This window comes from Rhinoderma darwinii, chromosome 10, assembly GCF_050947455.1.
Source record: "Rhinoderma darwinii isolate aRhiDar2 chromosome 10, aRhiDar2.hap1, whole genome shotgun sequence".
Lineage (NCBI taxonomy): Eukaryota > Metazoa > Chordata > Amphibia > Anura > Rhinodermatidae > Rhinoderma > Rhinoderma darwinii.
This window is the reverse complement of record NC_134696.1, coordinates 60,691,613-60,708,700: the sequence shown is the minus strand read 5'-3', so window position 1 is coordinate 60,708,700 and position 17,088 is coordinate 60,691,613. Positions and strand designations below refer to the sequence as shown.

General features: G+C 40.8%; 1 protein-coding gene across 1 annotated transcript in view; it reads right to left on the bottom strand.

Annotated features, from left to right (window-relative positions):
- Positions 1 to 687: 687 nt before the first annotated feature.
- Positions 688 to 17,088, bottom strand: part of LOC142662086 (cytoplasmic phosphatidylinositol transfer protein 1-like) — a 163,464-nt gene continuing 147,063 nt past the window's right edge. The window contains exons 6-10 of the mRNA XM_075839975.1: positions 16,834 to 16,926; positions 12,991 to 13,146; positions 12,424 to 12,487; positions 10,502 to 10,588; positions 688 to 4,715 (exon numbers count right to left, since the gene is read on the bottom strand). Coding sequence (XP_075696090.1) covers positions 4,558 to 4,715; positions 10,502 to 10,588; positions 12,424 to 12,487; positions 12,991 to 13,146; positions 16,834 to 16,926 — 558 coding nt within the window. The 3' untranslated portion in view covers positions 688 to 4,557. The remainder of the gene's footprint in view (positions 4,716 to 10,501; positions 10,589 to 12,423; positions 12,488 to 12,990; positions 13,147 to 16,833; positions 16,927 to 17,088) is intronic.

Sequence of the window (17,088 nt, the reverse complement as noted above, 5' to 3'; positions counted from 1 at the left end):
GCTCTAGTGGTTGACAAGTGGAAGCACCTCTGATGGAGCTATATAGTATTACATGCATATGGCACTCTTGTTTCTGAACCTATGACACTCTTGTAAATGGATTAGGGCTTTTTTTTATCCCTATTTATTGTTATCTGCTTGTGGTGTGTGTGACTTAATCACATTTACATATTTTATTCCTTGACCCTTTTTTATGTACATTTTATCAGATGTATGTACAGAAATTGGACTATTTATATCTATAATGCCTGCTCCCTATCTAGTTTGTATGGGCATTTAATGGATTTGAACAATATTCTGTGTAATATCTACCAAAGCGTTTTTTACCTCATTTTTTTTTCTGAGTGTGCACACTTATTACATGTGTCTTTTTGCTTGTGATTCAGATTGTGTTTGCACATGTGTAGCAGACAGCTTTTGTTTTTTTATTATTATATTAGTGGGGCCCATTTATTATATGTTGCTATTTCTGATTATCAGAAGCTAAACCAGGTTCTTATCCAGATCATATAATTGGGCCGATACATCAGTCTGCGCTTGGCCAGCTTCAGGCATAAAGCTTGAACTGAACCCACATACATAAAACAAGTAGATGTCAATTTGTCTTGACAAGTAAATGAAAACAAGTATTCAAAGAAACGAGTATAGTGAAAATAGTTCACTTTATGATTTATTAAGATATGTGCCAAATATTCTGTACAGTACACAGTGCTTGAAAAATGCCTCAAATAGCAAATATATCTTTCACTTAAGCAAACCAATGGGGGATAGGCACATCACCATGACTGGTCAGTAGATGGAAAGAAGAGAAAAATAGACTATACACATGATACTTCTCATCTGCAGGTAATCAGGGTGTCCGTACAAAAATTTATTCGTGGATGTTTTTTTCATTTTATACACCAGTAAAAAGAAAGATAGGACTAGAAAAGGGTTAAAATAAAAAAAAAAAAAGATAACATATACAAATACATACATAGAAACTTTACTTCGGTTACAGCAAAATCAAATATATATAACAAATATAAATGTATATGTAGTACGCACACTTTCAGAAAGGTCGGAGCAGGCTAAGTAAAGAGTTGTCCGCAAATACTCTCTCCAAAAATTACACAAATATACATATATATATATATATATATATATATATATATGTATATATATACTTCGCCGCTCTGACTACCATCTGTTATATCTGCCCTTATGTCTGCCAGCTTACCCTAAGTAGAGAATTTTAAGTACGTTCCTGAATATTCTGAACCCACCAGCCTGTTTACTCCTGTTCAGTATCCCGGTTTTCCAACATATGGATATTTCCCTGAAAGCCACAAACCTGTCGTTTTTTATTCTTATAATTCTTCTCTAATTGTGCGCCACTGCTTACCTCTGGTCCCCACTGGGTTTGTGTAGATAGTAGGCCTCAGTGAGTCCATAGTGAAGTAACGTCCCATTTCTGCATCCTCCAATCACTGATGTAGGACTTTACATCCTTATTGACCAAACGTTCCTACGGTCTGCAGGGATAAGTCAACGCAACCACGTGATGTTACTTCACCATGGTTACAATGGAGACAGGAAGATATTAATGGCCAGATTTAGAGAAGAATGATAATGGTAAATACAAAATAACATTATTTTATTTATTCATTGTAGGCTTGGGACATTTTATGGAGATTTTGGTATAGCAGACAGACCTATTAAGCACCTGCACAGAGAGGTGTCATGAATACTTCTGTCATACTGTGTAAAAAAGTATTGCCTTTCCTAAATATCAGATTAGGATCTAGCTGATTATTCTACATAAAGATGATCCAGCAATTCATGACAGCGCATGCATTTACTGAAGGTATGTTACAGAGAAAGCAAGCATATAGAATCCCCTAGATCTTCACATGGGTGGACTTAAAATAAGTAAGGATTTAGGGTTGGGATATCCATCCTAACCATGGCGATCTCATTTGGCCTGAAATTTTAGTTTGCCTGCATGACAAGAAATTACATGTTCTTAACAATGCCGCCTTACAAACAAAATTAAATCACATATGTGGTAGCATCTTCCAATACAATATTATTTAAAGCACATTTTAAAGACCATGGCCGCAAACCGTCGTTCCTACTCACCCCTCGACGGCGGTGGCCATGACTCTGTGAGTGTTGGCCGGCATCTCCTTCCTAGGAGACGCCAGCACTCACTTCTGCCTTGCTTCACTGGGTCCCGTATGGTGCTCGCACCCAGCCTTAAAGGGTCAGTGCGCGCACATTAAAAGAATCATCAATTAACCCATGATCACCCTGGACTATAAAAAGGGCTCTGCCCTTTCACCCATTGCCTGAACGTTGTTATGTTTACTCATGTTAGTCTTAGCAAATGGTGCCTTAGTGTTATCCTGTTCCCGTTGCTCCCGTGCCCTGCTACCTATAGCTTAACCTGTTGGAGTCGTGTTGTGCCACCAGTTACGCCTGCTGATATACACCACGTCTGTTGTCCACAAGTTCATCTGTGCCGAGCCTCCATTACTGTCTGGACTATTAAAGGTACTATAGTACTAGGACTATTGTTTGGCCAGCTGCTACTCTGCCTCGGGGGTGCAGTCTAGTGGGTCCACATACCTACAGATCGTGACAGTACGCTCAGGTCATGGACCCCGCATGACACACATATTATTGGGTAAAAGGTAAATAGTGAAACAGCAGGCTGTGATAAGTGAACACACATAGGAACAGTGGGAAAAACAGTCAGAATTATCAATTTTCTAAAGATCTCCATATAAATCAACAGCCGGCCCTGTACCAAAAGATAACACACAATCAGTGCCAGGCTCAAAAATATTTACATTATTGTACAAAATGTATTAAAAACTCAGCCCTTTTTTGATTGTGCCACCAGACATAATGACATAATTGTAACTCACTAAGCATGTCTGTGATACCACCAGTACTTGTTCAGTGTACAGAACAATTCTCATACTCTTCTTGAGTCCAACTACCTGAGTAATGTAAGTATGACTTATTTTTTAGTGTATTTAAGTGTTTTAGACACACAAAATCTATGTGTATAGACAGGGCCGGCCTTAGGGGTGTGTGACCTGTGCGAGTGCACAGGGCGCTGCACCCTCCCGGCATATAGGGGGCGCCACTGGAAACACACAGAGGTGCAAGAGCAGAGGAGGAAGCTCCGCCTACAGCCGTCCGGCAAGAATCCTGTGAATCTGACAGCAAGGAGAGACGGTAAGTGTATATGTGTGTTTGTGTGTGTGTGTATATGTTCCAGTATGTGTGTGTGTATATATGTGTCTATGTTAGTGTGTATATATGTATGCCTCTGTGTGTGTTTATATCTGTGTGGGTATAGTTATCAGAGTGTGATATCTGTGGTGTCACATAGGGCTGCAGGTAACATCTACTACATTATCTTTACTCAGAAAGTTATCACTGTATTATCTGTGGTGTTACATAGGACTGCAGGTAACGTCTACTACACTATCTATACTCAGAGAGTTATCACTGTGTTATCTGTTGTGTTACATAGGACTGCAGGTGACATCTACTACATTATCTCCACGGTGTATATATGGGTATGTATGTGAATGTGTATTTGTGCTTGTATATACAGTATGTGCCTTTTATGTATATGTATTTGTTCCTGTCAGTGTATTTGTGTGCCTGTGTGTGTGCGCGCATATATATATATATATATATATATATATATATATATATATATATATATATATATATAATGTATATATATATTTTGTCTAAATATCTCCCTCTGTGTATGTACACTATATATACTCCAGTATGTGTGTGTCTATATATGTGGTTACGTTTTGATTTGTGGAGGGCAGCGATAGAGAATTCCACACAGGGCGCCATCCAACCTAAGGCCAGCCCTGTGGATAGAGTCCCCATGACCATGAGTTACCATACTGTACTGACCATACGGTTTCTATGAGCCTTAAGCCTGGCCCAAGCTTACCAGATGCTGATAGTGGGCTATGTGGGCGATTGTTTAGAGGGTTATGACTTATGAGTTACCTGAAGCCTGGATTCATAGTTATTGTAATATTTGTACACATACAGAACAATACACACAAGTGTCACCTATATATAATTTAATTGCATCTCTATTCAAGTTGCCTTAACATTTTCTGTGGCAAGGAGCAGGAATGAAAAAAAAATAGTAGCTAGAATTGCCTGCATACCTCCACTGTACAACGTAAAGAATATACATGTTTAAAACATATTTACAAGTTCGCCTCTTCAGTTAAAAATGTTTTGTCTACAACTTCTAAATGGTGATGTGTTTAAAAGTTTTTTTCAGCTTCTTCGCCTGCACCCATTAAACCATTATCCCAATATAAACATCATTGCATTAAAGTAGATATAAATCTCATTTACACATTATAACAATTGCACCAGCTTATGTTGTGTGCTGCGAATGTGCATGGACAGGTTCAAGTCTCTTTTCTGCATCTCACTAATGAAGGTAAACATGATGAAGATTGAACCTCCTCATCCCACATGTTAAGATAATCTCCCATTCTGAATTTCTATATATTATTCCGGAGCTGAAGGAAGCCTTGGCCGAGGTTTGGATTCTGCAGTTCCGTTGGTTGATGCATAAGTACTTGCCTCTGTTCCATTATTCCAAGAGGTTGATCTATTAATTGAATGTTTTCCTCCACCAATGTTTAGTACGTTTTCAGTCTTTGGATCTGCAACAATTGAGAAATAATTTTTTTCCAATTGTCATGGACCGATAGAACACACATTTAAAAAAATAAGATGAGGGATAAATAGGGTAAAGATGTTTTATCATGCAACCAAGTCCTTATTTTGATTCACTACTCTGTTTACAGCTCTACCACCTAGAGGAGGAAAAGTTTTGTATTAGTTAAGGGCCTGTTCACTTCAGCGTTTGGTTTCCGTTCATCGGTTCTGTTCAACCTTTCGGTCGGAGGAACCAATGAATGGAAAGTTAAACAGAAACTTTTGCTTTTGATTGCATTACCATTGATTTCAATGGTAATGCTTCAGTTGTAGTTGGCTTCCGTTTGTTTCCATTGCGTAAAGTTTCTATTTTTTCATGGAAACAAAAGTGCTGTCGACTACGCTATTGTTTCCGTGAAAAAAACGGAAACTTTACATAACGTAAACAAACGGAATCCAACTGCAATGGAAGCATTACCATTGAAATCAATGGTAATGCAAACGGAAGATATAGTTTCAGTTCGGCTTTCCATTTATCGGTTCCTCTGATGTAAAGGTTGAATGGAACCGATGAATGGAAACCAAGCGCTGATGTGAACAGGCCCTAACATTAAGATCTGCAGAATAAACCATTGCTGTTAGGTGAATGTTATGAAAGGAAAGGGGGAAATTCCTTGGTGAATCCTTACTGTATTCCAGGAATGTTTTTGTAACAGGGCTTGGAACACCTTCGGTTAGGGGACCTACAATCTATAAGAGATTTGAGAAAGTTTTATTGCCAGGAGCTCCAACTTCTTAAGTAAAGAATCCACACAATTTCACAACTAACAATGTATGCAGAATATTCGTAGTTGTACCAGGCTTATGTCAGTGATCACCACAATAGAGCCGGTTTGTAGTGTACTGTATCAATGCTAATTTAATGATGGCAGCCATAATGACTAATCCCCCCTGTAGATGGCGCCACACACCTCCCCTTATAGACAATGCCACACACCCCTCCTTGTAGATACTGCCACACTTTCCCCCCCCAGGTGATAGTACCACACAAGCCCCCTTGTAGGTACTGCCAGCCCCCCTGTAGATAGTACCACACAGCCCCCCTTGTGGATATTGCCATCCTCTCCCTCTTGTAGATAGTGTCACACACTCCCTGTAGATAGTGCCACATATACCCTCCTGTAGATAGCACTACAGCCCCTCCCTGTACATAGCGCTATTGGGGCTCCTTAGAAGAGCCCCTGACGTCACTGTCCATATATGGGTAGTGACGCCAGGGGGGCTTCTCCAGGAGCAGAAACCCCGGGAAGAACATCAGCAACGCTTTGGCCGGGGATTCCTCCATACCTCCCAACTTTCAAGTATCACAAAGAGGGACAACCAATGCGGGGCGCATAGCAACACCGTATAATGTCCTCTAGCTGCCCACACACACAGTATAATGCCCTCTAGCTGCCCACACAGAGTATAATGCCCTCTAGCTACCACCATACAGTATAATGCCCCCATAGCTGCCACCATACAGTATAATTCCCCCCATAGATGAACCCATACACTATAAAGCCCAGAGAGATGCCCCCATACAGTATAATACCCACACAGATGCCCCCATATGGTATAATGCCCACACAGATGCCCCCTGCAGTATAATGCCCAAACAAATTTCCCCATACAGCATAATGACCAACAGCTGCTATTTTACAGTATAATGCCCCATAGCTGCCCCATACAGCATAATGCCCTATAACTGCCCCCATACAGTATAATGCCCCATACAGTATAATGCTCTTATAGCTGCCCCATACAGTATAATGCCCCATAGCTGTGCCTATACAGAATAATGCCCTCATAGCTGCCCCCATACAGTATAATGCCCCTATAACTGCCCCCATACAGTATAATTCCACCTTAGAGGCCCCCATACAGTATAATGCCCCCTTAGATGCCCCTAGTGCCAATGCCCACATTGTGCCACAGTGCCCATGCAGATAGTGCCCACAGTACCCATGTAGATACCACCAGTGTCCCATGTAGATATTGCCACACACCCCTTGAAGATAGCGCCACCGTCCCTGTAGATAGCGCTACCCCACCCCCCTGTAGACAGCGCCATTGGGACTCCCCCTAGGAGTGGAATCCCCAGCCAGAGCATAGGCCGGGGATTCCGCTCCGAGATGTTACTGTTCATATAAGGACAGTGACGTCAGGGGCTACTCCTGGAGTGGATTCCCCTGTCAGAGCGTCGGCAATGGGAATTCCGCTTCAGAGGAGCCACTGACGTTACTGTCCATATATGTAGCAGAAAAAAATGGGTAGCACTCCTGTATCTGAGGCATGATGCTACAGGGTTGTGGTGGATTCCCAAATTATAGCCGCAAGATAAACCCAGCACACACGAAAATAAGAAAATGTCTTTGTTGGAATAACTATTTATTCTTTCTCGTATTTCTAATATATCCATATTCATATATATATAATTGGATCAATCATAAATGCATAGGTGACTAAAATCCGAGGACGTTTCCGCCTATCCCAGGTCTTTATCACTGTCTCTGTGAGAAGAGGGGGTGTAGGATATCAATACAACAAGTACGTATGATCATATTAAAATGACTATATAAAAAAACTAAATTACAGCCATAGAAAACAATATTACTGACACACACTAAGGAAGGAGCTTGTATTTATAATCAAGGGAGTTAGGATTTTTTCAAGAAATACTGAAAGTGGAGATAGGATCAAGTCTGTCCATACAACTATCGGTCGTCCTGGAGGATTAAGTAGGGATTTATGTATCTTGGGTAAAATGTAATATACCGGAGTGACCGGATGAGAGTTCTGTAAAAATTGAATGGCCTTTTGGTCTATTGTGCCTTTGACTAGATGGCGGTCTAAGATGTTAGTAATTCTCTTACGGCTAGCTGTAGTCGGATCATGTGGAATTTTACTATAGGTTCTGGGGTCGGCTAGTTGGTGTTCTATCTCAGTTATGTAATCTCTGCGGTCAAGTACTACTATTGCGGGCCTTTGTCCGCTGGTTTGAGAATAATGTCACTGCTCAATGTTGTAAGTGCTTTAGATTCTTCTATGGATAAATTGTTGCGGTGGGGATAGTAACCTTGGCTGTAATTGTGTAAAATTGCTGTGATGTCCCTTTGTATGAGTTCTATGACTGTGGCATGGTAGGATGTAGGTGGGAAAAAGTTACGTTGTTTCTTAAACCAAGTGAGGTAATGTAAAGGTGTAGTTTCTTGGGGGTCTGGATGGTCTGTCGGGAAATTTGCTAGCCCAAAGTGTGTTTTGAGTCATAGTGATCTATTAGAAATATGCCTCATACTTGTATACCCTCATCCTTCTCTGTGCACAGGTAAATTTATGTATGGTATGGTTGTGGAGGTCATAGACTGAGACCCCCCTGTTTATTAAAATTTATATGCAAGATCTTCTGTCTGTTTTATGCTCTTTTCTACATAATTGATTAATTTAGAATACTATCTTAAGCCTATTAGATGATATATTATGCATATGCAATCGGATCTAGTCTAGTAACTTTCAGAGAATGGGTTTATCGCTTACTAATATACCTTTTGTTCTAGCCCCATGATGTGGTACCCCCATCATGTGTGCATTGCATCCATGGAGAATGGTACCCCTATCATTTTCACTCCTCCCTTTTTTTCAATGCTACCAGGAATTAGTTATGCTTTAGTGTGTGTCAATAACATATTGAAGATTGTTTTCTATGGCTGTAATTTAGTTTTTATATATAGTCATTTTAATATAATCATATGTACTTGTTGTATTGATATCCTACTCCCCCTCTTCTCACAGTGACAGTGATAAAGGCCTGGGATAGGCAGAAATGTCCTCGGATTTTAGTCGCTTATGCATTTATGATTGATCCAATTATATATTGATCCAATTATGATGGACATGTGTCTTTTTTCAACCGTACAAACTATGTAACTATTATATATATCAATTTGGATATATGAGAAATACGACAAAGAATAAATAATTATTGCAACAAAGACATTTTCTTCTTTTTGTGTGAGCTGGGTTTATCTTACGACTGTCCATATATGGACAATGACATCAAAGACTTCCCCGGGCACAGCGCGTAAGTAGCGCTGTGCCTGGGAAGTCCTCGGCAAATGGAGTAGCTCCCTCTGCTCCTCCGCTCTGAACTAATGCAGGCAGTTGACGGTTCCTTCCTTCAGCACTAAGTTGAACTGTATCTCTTTCCTGAGGACGCATATACAGTTGACTGCGGGACATATGGGAGGTATGATTTCTCTCCTGGAGGAGGAGCCCCGACGTCACTGTCCATAAATGGATAGTGACCTCAGGTGGGATTCCGCTTCAGGAGGAGTATTTAATTTTATCTGTGCCCGGCCCGACGCTTCTCCTACCTGTTTTACTACTTTTGCACAATATGACATTTTTGTTTTTGTTTTGCCGCATTCCAAGAGCCATAACATTTTTATTTTTCTGTTGACTTAGCTTTTTGAACTGCAGTTTTCATTGAAACCATTTTGGGGTACATACAACTTTTTGATCACAAGTGTGATTAACAAAAGACAGCAGTTCTGACTTTTTTTCCCCATCGCGTTTACTGTGAGAGAGAAATAACTTCATAAGTTTATAGTTCTGGCTGTTATGAATGAGGGGATACCAATTATGTGCATTTTTTCCTATTTTTACATATTTTTTTTCCATACTAAAGCATTTTGTGGGGGAATGGGGAGAATTTCATTTTTGTTTTTTGACTTGTGATTTTTTCCTTTAAACTTTATAGATTTTTTTAAAGAATTTATTTTACTTCACTTATGGGAATTTAACATGCGATAATTTCATTGCTTCCATAATACTGCATTGCAGTGCATTATGGCTGTCAGTATTTTACTGACAGGCAGCCTATTAGTCTCAGTCCCAAGCACGGACTTATAGACTCACGTTAGTGGCAGATCTGGGGCCTTTCTTGGGCCTCCGGCTGCTGTGGCAACCCATCGGTAACTTGCAATCGCTTTGCAGAAGAAAATTCCTCCCTCTGTAGAACTACTTAGGTGCCACAGTCTCTATTGACATATAAAGGGTTAAACAGCCTCTGATGCCCGCTGCTATGATACAGCTGACACCCATTGGTGAGAGCGCGGGCTTAGAAAAAAATATAAAAATAACAAACTGCTTGCAGTTATTTAATTTAACTGCAAAAGATCACTTAAAGGGGTGGTACAAGGTTAAGAAAACATGTCTACTTTCTTACAGAAACGGCACCACACCTGTCTATGCGCTGTGTCTGGTATTGCAGAAGGGAAGGGCTGCAATACCACACACAACCTGTGGGCACTTATGGCGCAATTTCTGGAAGATAACAGCTATGTTTTTCTAACTCTGTACAACCCTTCTAAAGACTTACGGCCAGTTCACACTGTAGATTTTGCGTGGCGGGGCCTGCCACAAAATCCGCCACAGAACTATTCCTGCCAACGGCAGGAAGACTCCTTCCACACATTGACATCAATGCGAGGTTCGGGCGGAATCCGCCTGAAGATCAAGCAGGATGCTTGTTTTTCTCGCTAACTCAAATAATCAGCTAGCGGGAAAATTAAGTGTCCGACTCCCATTGAAATAAATGGGAGGCTGAATTTTGCGGCGGAATATACCCTTATAGATATTGGTATTTTGTTTGCTTTTAGGGGAAAATGTTCCTAAAATATTTTTATTGTGACATTTTTCACAATGCTGAAAAGTCCATGTAAAACACCTGTAACAACACAAGTTTGCTCACCTGCATTCTTTTTCTGAGAATTAACTTTACAGTTTGTTTCCTCCTGGAGCCTTTTCTCAAACTTCCGGACATCTTCTAGTGACATGCCTGTAAACATATGTAACATATGATCTTCACGTGTAGATTCCTTCAATCAATCAATCAATCAATCAATCAATCAATCAATCAATCACAGTCTTACATTTGGGAATATGGTGGTTTATGTCTTAGATCAAACAGTAAACAGATGGATTAGTGACTGAATAGTGAATCTTGCCATTGGCAAAACAAAGCAAGAGAAAATACCAGCATGCTAATTCAATAACACTGGCCACATACTGAGACTTCATCTGTTTAACTGGCCCAAATCACCATATGTGGGAGTCCAAAACAAAAACAAAAAAGGCATTGATCTTATTATTTACAGACATGTTTGAAAAGTAAATAGGACGACAAAGGGATAGCAGTTTTACGGGTTTTTATTTTTTTAATTTAAGAAAGAATTCTTGAAATTTTTCCAAGAACTATTTCTATATAAAAACATACCATTCTGAATGTAAGAATCACACATACATTTTTCCACATTTATTTCCAAAAAAAGTCACATAAATGGTAGGAATAGAGCAGTCTGCCAAACTAAACAATGCAACAGAAGCTTCAAGCTGCAAATAAGAACAAATTGAATGTGTGCATGAGAATTTAAAAATACCTATTAGTAAGACTGTAACATATAGCCCGGCTTGGACTGGCCCACTAAAGGACCAGAGGATTGTCTGGTAGGCCCAGGCTCTCCCACTTTAATGGACCCTAAAAGTCCAGCAGAAGGCAACTGACTTTGGAACCAATCACTTGTCACTAGGGTCGATTTCTTATGAGTTGATTCACAAATAAACTATTACACCTTAGGAATGATATGTTCTACATGTGTAATGATAACAGCGAAGATTACAATAAGTGGATGTATACATGTATAGGTGGAAGGTGGGCCCTCCAAATTGTTTCCTCTGCAGGAAAAGAAACCCCCAGTCTAAGGGTATATTCACACAGCTTATTTTGGGCTGTTTTTCGGGCCGTAAACGACCGAAAAGTGGCTTTCAAAATTCGGAGGCAGAATGCCTCCAAACATCTGCCCATTGATTTCAATGGGAAAAACAGCGTTCTGTTCCAACGGGACGTATTTTTGAAAAACGGTTGCTTTAAAAAACACCCGTGAAACAGAAGTGCATGTCGATTCTTGAGCTGTTTTTGGAGCCGTTTTGCATTGACTCTATAGAAAAACAGCTCCAAAAACGTCCATAAAAAATGAGGCGAAAGAGCGAGTTTGATAAAAAAAACAGCTGAAAGTCCAGAGCTACATTATACGAGCTATATTAGTAACAGGCAAATATAGCCCAATAATAATATGTTATCAGAATCACCCCCTTCATTAGCATGAGCTTTCTAATGACAGAGGAGCAAGAGGCGGTAAGAAATCTAAAGTCCCAAGATTGCTCTGCAGAATTGTCAGCAGACTGCAGGCTGTCATTTATGATCTACGGAGCAGCAGGTACAGATTATCATAAGACTTAATGCACCAGACTGTATTTGGGATCCATGTCACATGGATCTCAAATAAAGTGGTAATGCATTTCAATGGGGCATTGCTTACCAAAATCAGAGCATGTTTCATTGATGCAAACGTGGAACCCCACAGAGAACTAGCAGCTCACCATATTGTGGATTGAAATGCACACGATCATCAGGTGTGCATAAGATTTTAGACAGGCATTATATGCTGACAGGAAATATTTTTTTTAGGTTGTGGTCATATAATCCCACACAGTGGTTTATAAACTTTTGATACTCTTCCTCACAAAAGTAGCCCTGGAACAGAACAAGTGATCTCTCATTGGTATGCTTTCTCTAAGCTCCTATTTAGAATAAAGTAGAAGTTCTGCACTTACCATACCATTCATCCATCCAAGCTACAGCTTGTCTATGTCCTGCAAGCAAAATGTCTTTGATGTTCTGAAAAAAAGGCATGTGACCAATGGAATTTTACCATTTATGCGGTTAAATATTAGCAAATAAACAGATAAAGTAGTCTCCTAATTCTAGAAAACTTAACAGCTATTCATAAAAAACTCGTTCACTAATATATAAAATATAAAACCAAATCAGAAGGCAGGAGAATGTTTAAAACCGAGCAGGGCTCAGAATCAGGATTAGACGTACAAGATTTGTAGGGCAAATTTCTGTTTCTTGAAATTCTGTCAGATACTCCTTATCAACAGACTGTAATCTGACACTATGTCCTGTCAGTAATAGATTGTGACTGATATGAATTATAGAGGAAGTCTATGGGACACTTGTAAAGAGGAAGCCCAGTCCTTGTTAATCCCATACCCTATGGGAAAGAACCTGTACAGGATTTAGAAATAGCTATGAAGTTATATTTTCCAAAGTTACCAAGAATGATATTAATGATCTGTAATTCAGCTGGGTTTATTTCACAGCAATGCAACACTTACCTTATGAATGAAGCTTTCTACTCTTGACTGAAATCCATAGACTTCAAATTTAGCTGCTACTAATTTATAGGAGCACATAATGGGCTTTGTGGTTTCATGCCAATCCTGCAGCAATGGCCCTCGACCAGTCTTTTCTGAACGGAAAGTTCTGAGGTCCTAATAAACGATTGGACAAAATAAAACTCTATAGTTGCTTTATAGATTACTGATACTTGTAACCCTCAGTAGTTTTCTCCTACCTTGTAGAGACGGAGCTTTGTGCAAGCTCATACTACCCTTGAAGAAGAATGGGGCAAATTAATTTGGGCCTGCTTAATTAATGGGCCCCATAGCATATGCCTTGGCTACCTCTATGGTATGTACGACCTTAGGTGGTACAAACTCTGCGTTGCCAAAGCACTATTTGCATAGTATATCCTTCTGTATTAGCAATGGGTTCAATGTACAAGGGAGATAAATGAGTGCATGTCAAATAGCCACTCAAATGTTCCCTGTGATCCGGAAAACACTAATGTTTATTTTTGGGGGTATTGCGATCATGGTGGGATAAGCTCTCTTGGTGCCTAAATGGGTTTCAGAATGTGCCAGCCTTACCCTGAAATTCAGTTTGATTCATGGACAATGAAACCATGAATTGTGCCAGCCCCAATGGTGTCCTCGGTGACCATCTTATCGCCTAACCTTTGTTCTGGTCTTTATCACGATTAGTTTAAACACCGCCAATGGAGAAAGCTGCACCAAGGTGCCTGCCTTCCTGCTGAATTTTTCTTATGTGGCACTTCTGCTAACTGACCTTTTTTGACAAGCAACATTTTGGGAATAGGAAATAAATGAATAAACCAACCAAATCTAAATTTTCAGTTATTGGTGTACATTTGTTTTACATTTATTACACACGGTACATTTGGAGTAAAGTTTTATCCATTTTAAAGCAGTTAGGGCATGTTCAGACGTGGCGGATTGCTGCAGACACTGTCCGCATCAATGCCGCACATAATCTCTGTTGCAGATTCCGTTGCGCCTTTGCCTAAAATGTGAAGTAAATTGCTGCGGATTAGTCGTTGCGGATTCAGGTGAAGAGTACATCCTGCTTTCTTTTAAAACATTCCATCTCAGTCTGGCTATAGACCTCGAAACACATAGGTCCAGCCTATATCCTGTTCGTGAAAGCAATCCGCAACGCAACACACATAACATCTGCGGATTTCATTGCGTAATTTTGCAACTCCATTGAAGTCAATGGAGAAATTCCACCACAAGTACGCATCAAGTCCGCAACAGCCAGTGTATGCTGCGGACACCAAATTCCGCACCGCAGCCTATGGTCCACAGCAGAGTTGTCTGCAACGTCTGCACGAAGATAACTAAAAAGATGTGGAAACCAATGGACAGACTGTCTGCTGTGGATTTCCAGTGCGGACTGTCCGCAGCGGTATTCCACAGCAATTACGCCACGTCTGAACGTGCCCTTACAGTCTAAGAGGCATTGCACACAGGCACAAATGCTTCATGCATGCAAGAGTAATAGACATAGACTAGGGGAGTGCAAGTGAGAACAGCAGCCTTCATAATCAATAGTTTCTATAACAATGTGAACTAATATCTGTTCTGTAATAGTCAGACTAGATGGCAGGGGCGTAGCTAGGGGGTGGCAGGCGGGGCATGTGCCCCGGGCGCAACCCGGTGGTAGGGAAGGGGGGCGCCGAAGAGCAGCTGATCGCTGCTGATAGGCACCCCGTATGTCGGACACCTGCAGCAGCTTTAGGAAGAGCCAGGAAATTACGGCGTTCTGACTGGGGTCTGTGACGGCCAGGGAGTGGACCAGTCCAGTCACCTGTGACCTCACATCAGTTACATGAGGTCAGATGAGACTCAGGTCAGGGGACAGGTCCACTCCCGTGCTGCAGCCTTCCAGCTCTGCTGTTACACATGCCGAGAAGCAGAGAGGAAGCTCCGCCCACAGCCCGTCCTGACCTGTGATGCTGTCAGCAAGGAGACATGGTGAGTGTCTGTGTGTGTATGTGTGTGTCGAGTGAATACAGTGTGTGTCTCTGTGTTTGTATGTGTATATGTTACAGTGTGTGTGTGTGTGTGTGTGTGTGTGTGTGTCTCTGTCTGTCTGTGCCTCTGCATGTGTTTGTCTCTTACATCTACTACATTATCTGTACTCAGGGAGTTATCACTGTGTTATCTGTGATGTTACATAGGACTGCAGGCAACAGCTACTACATTATCTGTACTCAGAGAGTTATCTCTGTGTTATCTGTGATGTTACATAGGACTGCAGGCAACAGCTACTACATTATCTGTAATCAGAGAGTTATCACTGTGTGTTATCTGTGGTGTTACATGGGACTGCAGATAATATCTACCACATTATCTGTACTCAGAGAGTTATCACTGTTATCTGTGGTGTAACATAGTACTTCAGGTGACATAACTACATTATCTGTACTCAGAGAGTTATCACTGTGTTATCTCTACTACATTATCTGTACTCAGAGTTATCACTGTGTGTTATCTGTGGTGTTACATAGGACTGCAGGTAACATCTACTACATTATCTGTAATCAGAGCGTTATCACTGTGTTATCTGTGGTGTTACATAGGACTGCAGGTAACATCTGCTACATTATCTGTACTCAGGGAGTTATCACTGTGTGTTATCTGTGTTGTTACATAGGACTGCAGGTAACATCTACAACATTATCTGTACTGGGTATATATGTGCCTGTGTGGGTGTTTATGGGTCTGTTTGTGAATGTGTCTTTGTGCTTGTATATTTGTGCCTTTTATGTATTTGTATATGTTCCTGCCTGTGTATTTATCTGCCGGTGTGTGTGTGTGTGTGTGTGTGTGTGTACGTCTATATATTTACCTGTATGTATATATTTCAGATGTGTGTATGTATATTTTCCTGTATGTCTAAATATCTGTCTTTATGTATGTACCGTATATATGTTCCAGCGTGTCCATATATGTGGTTAATTTTTGGTTTGTGTAGGGGCGGCAATAGAGAGTCCCGCACAGGGCGCCATCCAAGCTAAGGCCGGCCCTGGCTGTCACCAACCCTAGTCAGAAGGAACTCCGCCGCTGCCTGCGCCGCATGACCTCCTCGGCTCCTCCGGTAAGTCACACCAGGCAGAGCGGAGAGTGGTAGCGGTAGGCTACCGCTCACCTGTCTGTTCACAGTGTGGCGCTAAGTACAAGGGGGGGAGTGTGGCACTAAGTACAAGGGGGGGTGTGGCGCTATTTACAAGGGTGGGGAGTGTGGCGCTATTTACAAGGGGGGGGGGAGTGTGGCGCTATTTACAAGGGGGGGGAGTGTGGCGCTATTTACAAAGGGGCAGCGGGCTGTGTGTGGCACTATCTACAAGGGGGGCTGTGTGGCGCTATCTACAGGGGGCTGTGTGTGGCCTTTTTAATTTATTTTCTTTAAATTTATTTTTATGTTAATTACATTATAGAACTACATCGCTTGTAAAATGTAGAAATGCTTTTATACTCGAGTGACATTAAAAAAAATTGTGCAAAAAAAATTACACCTTATTGATTGGTAGGGAAAGAAAACATGGCGAGGGGGAAGGAGATGTTGGGAAATAAATGGGGGTGGGGGGCGCCAATCTCAATCTTTGCCCCGGGTGCAGGAGAACCTAGCTACGCCTCTGCTAGATGGTATAGGGAGCTTTAATCTGCACACATTACAATGTGTATGAATAGATTTGTCAAGCTGGTTGAAATATTAATACAATCTGCAGTAATTGTTTCATCTAATATTTAGCAATATTTGTAACAAACTGAAAATAATTATAAGGGATTTAATTATAAAGTATTAATTCTTACCTCTGATTTTTTGTAATAACCTTCTGGAAGATCATCATCAGCTATGTCAATAAAACAAACATCATCTTCTGGAGTTGGCTTTTCACCAAATACCTTGAAAAATAACAGTTGTTTTTATTATGATTGGTGTTCATTCGGTAAGGTGGCTATAGATCACATATGTAGCCTCTTCAGTTAGGTGTTTATTCGGTTTACTAATTCATCCCTGTATTGGGCCCTTGTTCACCTATAAACAAAGGTCTACATCAATGGTCT